Here is an 11,357-nt window from a genome sequence, read left to right as displayed (position 1 = left end):
TGCAGAACCAGCCACAGTTCTTCTGGAGACTTAGACTGTCACACTTGCTTCTTATTTTTGCAGCAAAACCCAGCAGCCTTCATTATGTCTTTTTGTCTGAAAAGTGCTGCTTTCTTTACTGACATACAAACATTTTTCTGTAACAATTTTGTGCTGAAAAACTAATGTTTGGAAATCTAAAAAGTTTTTGTACTGAATCAATAATGTAGAGGTCATAAAATAAAAATCTATAACAAAGTTTGTACTAAAAAAAAGGGTGCCTAAGACAGTACTGTAAATGAGTCATAGCTTGAGCTGAATCTTTCTGACTCTGTTCAGATTTCTTTAGACATTGCTTTATTAGGTACACCTCAGTACTTGGAGTGAAATTGAGGTCAAAGATAAGCTATGTATAGTTCTTTAGCAGATATTCCATGTTCTAGCCGATGTTCCGTCTTTTTGCAATGAGCACTTAGGCCACACAAATATCGTGAATGAGTTATTAAACTGGATTTATTTCGTGGCTCAAACCTGTGTCCTTGACTGAATACTTTGTAAGTTACTGGAATTATCAGTGATTATCAATGATTCATCACTTAGCTTAACCTAGTTTTTTAAGACACCTATTGTTAATCAATCCTTTTAAATCTTTAAACATCATATATGTGATCTGATCTATCCAATTCAATTCAGTTTTATTTGTATAGCAATTTTAACAATGGATATTGTCACAAAGCAGCTTTACAGAAATAAATGGATTCAAAAAATATACTGTGAATTTAGCCCTAATGAGCAAGCCAGTGGCGACGGTGGCAAGGAAAAACTCCCTGACACAATATGAGGAAGAAACCTTGAGAGGAACCAGACTCAAAAGGGAACCCATCCTCATCTGGGTGCAACGGATAGTGCAATTATAAATAAATCCCTTCTATTATTGTGTACTATATGGACAAATAGTGCAAATGTGCAACCAGTAAATTCATCACAGTTTTCGCAAGAAGTCCGGTTGGTTAAAATCTATCCACTGTCCACTGATGGAGTCCTTAGTACGAAGGTGCAGCCCCAAAGCCACCACAGCAATCACAGCCCCAAGCCACAGTACAGCTCCCCATATGTGATCCCCAAGCAATCTCCACAGCCCCCAGGTGGCACCATCCCCAGCAATCCAAACGGTTCTTCAGGCCATCCATATGGGGCCACCCCCAGCAGCAGCGAGCGAACTCAACTATGAGAACTCCAACCAGAAGTAGGGCATCAGCAGGTCCTGAGAGCAGAAGGGGTCAGGATCACTGGCATCTCAGAAGTAACGTGTATCTCAACAGAGAGCTACTAATCTATCAATTACTAATCTATCCACTCTCCAACATGTGTCACCTGACAGTCACCTGACAGGCTATTTTCTAAATAGTAATAAAAAGTATGATATATTTCTATCTGGTTTTTGGAGTCAGGACTAGCTAATGTGATCACTGACCATATTTGAAAGGACAGGCTTGAATACAAAGTTGGGTTAGACAGACAGGGTCTTGACTGGTTAAGATCTTATTTGTCAGAGTTGTGTGAGCATAAGTCAAGATTCTTCAGAGACTGAAAAAGTACAACCTGGTGTCTCACAAGGTTTGGGGTCCAGTTTGACTCGGAGATGCATTGTGATTTGATCGCTCAAACCACCTTTGGAGGTGGTCTGCATAGCATATAACCACATAACATTTGTAGTGTGAATGCAAAAGTGTACCAATGCATCTAACAAAGATAGCTGTGACTGTCAAAAGTTGTTGCATTGCATACAATGCACAAGTATGCACAAGTAATCGTGCATAGTCTTTAGTATTCTTGCAATGTGCTTTTGGATCGGTATATCCTCAATGGGTATAACTTTATGACTTTTAATATACTAAAATTGACACAGACCGACAATTTGTAATTGTAATTCAACCTAATATTCTTCTTATTTTTCAGTTTATTGGCGGTTGGCAGACCAGCTTTAGGTGCATTACCGCCACCAACTGAACTGGAGTGTGTAGTATCGACGGGTAATGATAATGACTTTAGTTAATGCAACCCGAAGACTTTTATTTTGATATAAGCGGAGATGAGGTGAACGCGGAATTGATACTTAATTGACAACTTAAAGAATTCGCAGTTTAGCACGTTCAAGTCCCGAAACCATAGTAAGTCTATATCGCTGTATAGCACTACGACTCAGTATTCTTTATATTCTGTCATTTAATCTGTCACAACAGTCTACTCGGCGCTTACGAAGAGGATGGCGAATTACCGCGCATTTCACACACAGCTTGCGACCATAATGGAAACCCTGACTCGGGCGGCAGTGGCGGAAATCTGCGAGCTCGTGGATGACGGCTACGCTATTTTACACATGGAGATTTCACGGCATCAGAAGGAGAACGAAGAGCTCCGGCGAAAACTTCAGCTGATCGAGTCCATTGTTGCTGCGCGCGGCTACAGTGATGAGACTGCGGCCGTGCAGGAGGCCACGAGCCGCCGCGCTCGGGCGGAGGTGAGAATTGTTGCTAATCGCTTTATTAAAAAAATATTGTCATAGGCGTTTTTTTTTTTAATTTTCATCTAAGCACGTATACATTTGCAATAGGACAAAATACCATGCTTCTAGGACCATAGTGCAACATGCAATACAGCAAGTTGGCACTGTACAAAGGACCAGGGTTGCCAGACAAAATTTAACAGCCTTACACATCTCAAACCCTATACATTATTATTATTATTATTATTATTATTATTATTATTATTATTATATGGGGTGGCACCGTGGCACGATGGTGCCTCACAGCTCCAAAGACTCCGGTTCTTTCCTGAGCTTGGTTCCAGTATATTCACACTGCAGGGAAGTGTGTGTTACATGCTAGTGTAGCATTTAGGAATAAAGTGCATGTGTAGGATAGATCGGTGCCCAGTGAAACTGACAAGTGAAAGCACACAGCTGTATATATATATTTGTATATATTTTTTTCACACACGCACAGTCCCCTCTGAAAGTATTGGAATTGCATGATTAAATTGTTTTTGCTATGCACTGAAATCATTTGGCTTTGAGATCAAAAGATGAATATGAGACGATAGATCAGATTTTCAGCTTTCAATTCCTGATATTTGCATCTAGATGTTTTAAACATCTTGGAACAGGGCCCCTTTTGTTTGATCCCACCCAGGGGTGGCACCACTACTCCAAAAGTGGTAGAGCAAAATTCGATGCTTTTAATGATATTTAATAAAATTTAAAATAAAAGACTAACTATGTATTTTACCATTAGCACTATATGGAGCCAGGGTCTGATTATGATACAATAACAGGGCACAACACACCTTTTAATGAACGTCAGGGCAGTTTGTTTCGACCCCACTTCATTTCGCATTTTACTCCTCAGGCAGCTAATAACAGCAAAATATTAGTTCATAAAGTTAGATAGCACTAATACTAAGTATGTTTTAAAAATCTAAGACATGTTCACGTTCCACAATAAGCTGTTTGTCACTATAGTAACTGTCTGTTTTGGTAAGCATTTTTCCAGCAAGCCTGCATGTCTACTCTTTGTTTAAACCACTCATCAGCAGTAAGAATCAGAAGGCCAGATTGGAATTCAAAACAGAAATACAGAGATGAGCCACAAAAGTTCTGGAACCAAGATTAACCTCTACCAAAGTGATGGAAAGGCCGAAGTGTGGAGAAAGAAAGAATCTGCTCTTGATCCAAAATATACAAGCTCATCACTGAAGCACAGTAGAGGCAGTGTCATGGCTTGGGTTTGCATGGATGCTTCTGGAATGGGCTCATTAATCTTTATTAATGATTTAACTCATGATGGTAGCAGCAGAATGAATTCAGAAGTTTACAGAAACATTCTGTGTGCTAGTTTACAGAAAAATTAATCCAATCTAATTGGGAGGGACTTCATCATGCAGTTATTGAAAGGAATTGAAATGCAACCAAAAATTAAGTGTTATTTACTTTACGATTGTCTGTTCCAGTACTTTTTCTCAGTTAAATATTAGGTGGTCTTCCACCAAAGGTGCAAGTTTTTTAACACATCTAGATGTAAATATCAGGAAATGAAAGTTGAAATTCTGATCTATCATCTCATTTTCATCTTTTGATCTCAAACCCAAATGCCTTCAGTGCATAGCAAAAACAAAAGAAATGGCCTTGCCATTCCAGTACTTTCAGAGGGGACTGCATTAGGGCTTTCAAAGTTACCGTGCTAATAACAAATTAATGCAATTTCCTTTTAACACCTTTTTTGAGCCCTGGCATACGGCAGACCACACTTGATAGTGTGCAAGGGAAATCCATGGACGAAACTAGAAGCATCAAGCTAAAAGCAGCTATAGCAAAATGGGTGGCTACAGGTCTGTTTAAACATTGTAAACATTGTTAACATTGTGGAGGGCCTGCGTGACAATTCGGATTGCATGTAATGACTGTACATGTGAATTGCCTTCGAGAACCACCACCGTGACAAGAATAGATGACTTATACAAAGATGAGAGTGCAAAGGTAGCAAATAGCCAATAGAATTTTCTTTCTTGTACCCCCTTTCCACAGTTTTCTGCTCTCTTTATTTATTGTTTTGTTTATAATTTATTTTTTTATAATACTTTTTTGATACCACATAGCACAGGGGAGGTTTTTGTGAGCCTTTATTTTCCCATCTGTGAGATTGGACACAATTACTTTGTGTGATTTGCTTGAGAAGTGTGAGGGATAAGGGGTGATCTTTATTCTATACTAAAGTAATGAAAAATTGGTGGACCCATGCTGGACCTTTGTGGGTTCCTGGAACATCTTTGTTTCGTATTAATTGAGTTTGCTGTTAGTTATAATTTGATTTTCACTATATTTATGGTAAATGCTGTACCTTTGAGAGTTTCTGAACAATTTTTGTCATTGTTTTTTATGTTAATAAATACATACATTTGCATAAAGCAGGAATATCTTGTCCACTCCCATGTTTATAAGAGTAGAACACTTAATAAAAAAATAAAAAAAAGAGTCACAGCCCTTACTAGAAAAACATGGTATAATTAATACCTTAATTAATATAGTTTGGTTCAAAGGACCATATTTTGTGTATTTGCTAAAATAAAACATGCTCTTTCAAGTGGTTTAATTCTTTTTATGGTAGACCTTAGCATACATGGGCAGTATGTATTTGACATAGGGTGCAAAATGATTTTTTTATTTTTTTTTTTAAACACCTCAGAAATCAAAGGTTGAGGACTTTCAGGAATGCATGGTGTTGCTAAAATAGAACCATAACATGAATAATAGATATAGATAATAGAAATTTTGAAAGATCTGATATGCTTTGATGTGATGTGACATGTAGAGATATACAGGGCCAAAGCATGATTTTTTTTCCAATATTCAGCAGGCAATAAATTGGCAAATATGCAAATGTGGACCTTCTATTTTTAAAGTTAAAGACATCTTATATTAGACAACTTTCCTTGAAAATTTAATGAATCTAGCCTGAATAGTTCAAAGGTAATAACTTATGGAACTTTGTAACTTTTTCTGTAGCACTAATTTTTACAGGGCCACACCCCATTAATAAAGCATCTATATCTCAGAAATTAAAGCAGATACAATCAAATTTTGTATTGGTAATAGTGACATTAATAGTTATTTTAACTATTACAAATTGTAATAAGTTCCAAAACGCAGTAACGTTAATGGGGATCTGGTCATTATGTTGAGGACCAAACTCCATAAACAGCGATCACTGACTGAGTGACCGTTAGTAAGCATAGAGTGAGAAATGGTAGACAAAGATAGAGAGAAATGGGGATTCGGGTTTGTTTGGTGGTGATTCTACTGTAGGTGAATGGCAATGCAGCACATTTGAGTATGTCTTCATGCATACATGCATTTTGCAGGTTTATCTGTTTTTGGATTTGCTCCCTGACAAAGATCAGTCGGCTTCATAACTCACAGAGGTCCGACCGTCCAACAGAGTTAAAAAAAAAAAGCTGATTCGCTTACTGTTAAAAGTGAATGTGAACTTGAAAGACAAAAACATGTGAGATGCTACTGGGTAGCACTAACTGCTTTTACGCCATATGGTCTCAAAGAAAAGTAGGCCTCCTCTTTGCAAATAGATTGCATATGATGATGAGCCTGAGAGAGAGAGATGTAAGATCCTCTCTTTTTTGGTCCATACTGCATCATGGTTAAACCCGGCAGGACCGCAGAAAGGCTGATGAAGTCCTTTTGTTAGTCCGTGGGGGTGATGTATACTTATGTTTTTCCAGTTGCTGTAAAAGTACTTTAATGAAATTGTGCCCCCTATCTGCACTGTCACATTCAGGTTCGAACGGAATATAAGGAATAAAACATGATGAGTGTGTTGATGTAGGGGAATTATTCACACTGGGGTTATGTGATACAGCCCGACTCAAAAGCAAAGGGATCTGGTTCATACTTGACACATGACTTGCGTAAACATGTAGAAGCAGCGGCAACATGAGCGGCATTGTTCACATACTCGGCTGTGTAATTCATGTACATCTGGAGGATTAAAAGCAGCATTCACTGTAGATAGCGCATCAGAGCCAAAACATCCCTGCTCATCTAGTTTCCAGTTGGAACTGTAAAAGGTTTAGAGAATATCATGCACAGCAACTTTAAACAGACCGACAAGCTCCGTTTGTCTTTAGAACCTTCCTCCGTCGTTGTAATTGTTGTCATGAGTTCCATCAAATTAAAAACTCTGACCTTACATTCAAAAATATTTACTAATCTAGAAAAGCCAGAAGACTGGAATGCAAAACAAACCTATCGGTCGGTTTGAAGTATGCATGAAAGGTTTTTAAAATTCAAACAGTAACTGTAATAGGAAAACTGGTTAGTGTTAGTACTCAGTGACAGTCTAGAATAGAACTCCTATGCAAGTGCAGCATGTCGAGATCGTACATGCTGTTTTAGTCTTTTTCACAATTTTCATTTAAATGTGGCTTGAATGAATGTGCCTCCCAGTAACATTTCAAAATAATATCTCACAAAATCTGTTTTCATAAACAAAAGAGAAGATTGTGAGTTTCTCTTGTAAATCAAGTGTGGCCCCTAGTTTGGTTCTCATAATCCTGTAGAGCAGTGGGAGTTAAAAAAACGAGGGATATTTGTACAGGAAACTGGTACTTTGTAACTGCACTTGTGTTCTTGTCCTGGAAGGTTAGCCAGAGTTCTCATATAGGCAGAAGGTTATTTATCTGTCAGCAAGTTTCCCTGGTATGAGATCAGATAAACACTATTCCTTTCCTGTTTGTTCATAAAACCGTTGCATATGTTTGGCACATATATTGTAATAAATCATTCATAACCGAAAATGCACACCATTAGAGCTTATCCATTGTGGAGGGTGTCAACATTGACTGACTGATTTGCATGTGACATATACTTTGGTGCCATGACACATCTGTCGCTGTAGCAGAGCTGAACCAGAGCAAGACTGATTTATTCTTATAAAGCAATTTATTTCATTTTTGTTTGTTTATTTTAAACATTAAATAATATGTTTTAATATAAAACCTTATCTACCATTCTTTTTCTCCTTCTGTAATACACATCAGTACTTCATTGACTGTCACCTAAATATCCACATGCTCAGAGAGCATAGTAAATCATTTTTCTGTCATGGTGCTGTCCTAATTCTACCAAGTCTTGAATAACTTCTCTCCAGTCCTCTTTCCTTTTTCCAACTAGACTTTCAACTGAGACAGGATACAATTGAGCTCAAGGGCCCAACAATGGCAGCTTGGGATTTGAAGTCACAACCTGCTGATCAGCAGCCCAAAGCCTTAAGCACTGAGTTACCATAAAATTAATGATTACACAAACTAAGGAACATCTGGGGCAGTTAAACATGTAGAGATCATAATGATGACTGTGGACCTTTTATGAAAATCATTATAGCGCCATGATTGTGGAAAATGTTATTTGGCACATATATAATCGGCTGTATTGGTGTTATGACCACCCTCAAATAACCATTTGAACAGTCTGGTTAACTACACAGAATAACAGGAAAAGGTACACACTTGAGTGGATTCCTTATTGAGTGAGTTTTTAATTATGTTACAGTCACGAGATTCAGAAGAGCATGCTCTCATCACAGTGCAGGTCAAAGAGGAAGGTCAGGAGCCACAAAATGGTGAGTCACGTTTATTTTCTTGTTCTACCTGTGCAATAATGGAGCAGAACATGACTATTTCTAATATATGTTTTTTCTTTCAAAGATGATGATGATGATGATGATGACGAAACAGTTGCTGTGGTAACTCATGATTCTCCAGATGAGGAAGTCATAGAGCTCTTGTCACATAAAGTCCCATCAGATACAGCCTCTGCAAATGATGACCTCCATACACACACACTCGCAGACGCACACTCCCCGAGCATTCCCTCACACATATTCACAGACACACACTCGCACACTGAGGATTCACAACACTCTAGCGTGGACCTAACAGCCTCTGATGAACCCCTCTGTTCTTTTAACACACAGAGTAATGTGCACTCACTGTCTGACACACACACTGATATCACCGGTCATAGCCGCCCATTTCCAGATAAGATGAGTATGAAGAGAGAGCCTATGGTATCTGATCTGAATCTTACTTTGGACTGGAGTACACACCCAGGGCATAACACACTGTCACACTCCCATACTTCCTCTGCTGGAAATGACACAAGGACCCTTGCTGCCCACAGTTCCCCTCTCTATACTGCACAGCACTTGCTTGGACTGGGTAATGTGGCTGGGCTGGGGTTGTTTGGAGGACGTGGTTCCTTGCAAGGGGGTGGAGTCAGTAAGAGGCATTTTATCTGTTCCATCTGTGGCAAGAACTTCACCACAGCACAGAGCCTAGACACACATATGCGGATACACACAGGTGAGCGTCCATACCGCTGTGAACAGTGTGGCAAGCGGTTTACTCAGTCTGGCCACCTTACAGCACACCAGACCGTTCACACTGGAGAAAGACCATATGAGTGCACACACTGTGGCAAACGCTTTGCAGGCAAGCAGTACCTGCGAATACACACCAAGAAACACCATCCTGAGTAACAAGATTTCAACAGACACCACAGAAAATAAACACTAATGTCTGTAATAATCCATGATACACTACACTGAGTAACAGACGTACTTATCCACACGTGCATTGCAGAGGACACTGAAACGGGCTAATACACATGAATGAAATAAGTGTTTAGAATTCAAACACACTAAAAATACTGCACAAGCTAAAACAAAAATGTATTCTGGAGTTGGCTTAATAGCAGTGTTTGAGTCACAAAGACTAAATGTAAATTGAAAGGAAGGAATTAAAGGACAGTTCAACACAAAATATTTAAATTGATTTTTAGTCAGGAAGGCCTTTTGTAGGAATATAGCAAAGAATATGAGCTACTGGTGAACCAGCCTTGTGAGTCAAATTCATGAGTACCACAGTAACATCTAGATTCAGGACATTTTCATTATTATGGAACTGAACTTGGTTGTGTACACCACACAGAGGAAGAAGGCAGGGAATTCCACCTGTCGCTGCCATCATAAGTAAAGCATAAGGAAAGCAACTGACTTTATTTTTTTTTAAAAACTGGATTTCTTTGAAGTGCTGCTGTTTTTCCTTAGGGAAGAGATCATAAATTTGATCCTATGCATTTAACTTTGGATGGCAGAATAACATGACTGAAGCAGAACTGTGTAAAACATAATGCACATAATTTCAGCTAAACCATTCTTTGTGTTTGGTCATTTATATTATTTTCCCTACAGTGGGTGTAAGTAGCTGAGCCACACAAATAATACACAATTGCATGTTGGCTTTCACTTTGATTTACGGACTGCCGAAGCTGTTAGAGCTCAGGGAAGTTTATGTAGCTCAGTAAATCACTGCTAGCCAGTTTGCAGTTCTATCTATTTAAGGTGGAACTTTGGTAGACTGACCCTGCAGCAGTCAGTGTCTTCATCTGACATGTAGTGCAGCTAAGCAGATACATACACCTATGTGTAAAAAAAAAATTCAGAATAACTTTTAAAGAAGTTAATTTGTTCTTGTTATTCTTTAATAATTTATATTACATCTAAGGCATGGGTTATACTTGTGGTTTATACATGTGACTATGCATGTATATGCTTATCTTATGCACATTGGGAGGATTAAAAGTGACATCCACTAGATGGAACATTAAGACCAAAACGTCCCTGTCCATCAGGTTGCAGTGTTGACCAATAAAATGTATAGTGATTTCATTTTATATGTGATTTATATAAACAGATGGCAGATGAGCTCTGTTGGTTTTTCTTTAATAGGTGCCGCCTCCATCGTGATCATGAGCTATGCCTTAAGTCAAAAACTATGACCTTCCATTCAAATATATTTACTTATCTAAAGCATTGGTTCTCAAACTTTTTGCAGCTCTTTACCTAATATTAAGTTCCCACCCAGACCCACTAAGCACAGATGTATTTTATGAACCTATTGAAATATTAATCTCATTATTCAAATGTGTATAATATTCTGACTTGATATATTTTTAAAATATATTTAAATATAAATATATATATTTAAATATATTTTTAAAATTTTTTTATTAGCAAACATAAATACAAGTGAAACAGTTCCATTTGCAGCCATACATGCCCATGCCATAAGATGAGGTGGTATGCTTTGGATCATGAGCAGTTCCTTCTCTTCCTCATATACTTCTCTTGCTATCATTCTGATAGTTGATCTTTGAAGGGGTTTTTCCTTCAGCAGGGAGAAGTTACTCATTTTTGTTGTTGGTGTTCCTGGGCTCACCAGTGCATTCTTTCTTTTTATGAATGTACCAAATAGTGATTTGGTCACACCAAATATTTTTTGCTACCTCTCTGATGGGTTTATTTAGATTTTTCAGCCTAATGAGTTTGCTTCACTGGCAGTGCCAGCTCTTTGGACGTTATATTGAGTTGACAATAACAGATTCCAAACCACATACATAAAAATTGCTGTAATTTATAGATTGTTTACCCAATTTGAATGCAAACACCAAATACTCAAATTAAAGCTTAAAGTCTGCACTTTGATCTTGTATCCATTATTTAATTTCAATTCCAACATACTGAGGTAGACCGCTAAAATAATAACTTTGTCAGTGTCCAAATATTTGTGGACCTGACTACATCCCAGAATTGCTAAACATTTTACAGATTGACATAGAAACCCAACAGCCCAGGATTTTTCGACTTTGACTTGCTCTCCAGTAGATATTACTTTTAATCCTCCAGATGTACATAAGGTACGCAAGCTAATATGTAAACAATGCCTTGCGCACGTGTAGTCACCCGTCA

At 38.1% G+C, this 11,357-nt stretch overlaps 1 protein-coding gene across 1 annotated transcript; it reads left to right on the top strand.

Moving 5' to 3' along the window:
- The first annotated feature begins 43 nt into the window (after nt 1-43).
- Nucleotides 44-10,313, top strand: si:dkey-7l6.3 (zinc finger protein 235). The gene is made up of 3 exons (XM_026941127.3): nt 44-2,500; nt 8,099-8,168; nt 8,254-10,313. The coding sequence occupies exons 1-3, from the start codon at nt 2,246-2,248 to the stop codon at nt 9,084-9,086; spliced, it is 1,158 nt and encodes a 385-aa protein (XP_026796928.1). The 5' UTR covers nt 44-2,245; the 3' UTR covers nt 9,087-10,313.
- Nucleotides 10,314-11,357: the final 1,044 nt, after the last annotated feature.

Source organism: Pangasianodon hypophthalmus, chromosome 21 (assembly GCF_027358585.1).
Source record: "Pangasianodon hypophthalmus isolate fPanHyp1 chromosome 21, fPanHyp1.pri, whole genome shotgun sequence".
NCBI lineage: Eukaryota > Metazoa > Chordata > Actinopteri > Siluriformes > Pangasiidae > Pangasianodon > Pangasianodon hypophthalmus.
The sequence above is the reverse complement of the archived record's forward strand: the minus strand, read 5'-3'. Positions and strand labels throughout refer to the sequence as shown.

Coding starts and splice junctions, on each gene's coding strand:
- si:dkey-7l6.3 (XM_026941127.3), top strand. CDS start 2,246: ATGGCGAATTACCGCGCATTTCACACACAGCTTGCGACCATAATGGAA. Junction 2,501..8,098: donor GCCGCCGCGCTCGGGCGGAG/GTGAGAATTGTT, acceptor ATTATGTTACAG/TCACGAGATTCAGAAGAGCA. Junction 8,169..8,253: donor AGGTCAGGAGCCACAAAATG/GTGAGTCACGTT, acceptor TTTCTTTCAAAG/ATGATGATGATGATGATGAT.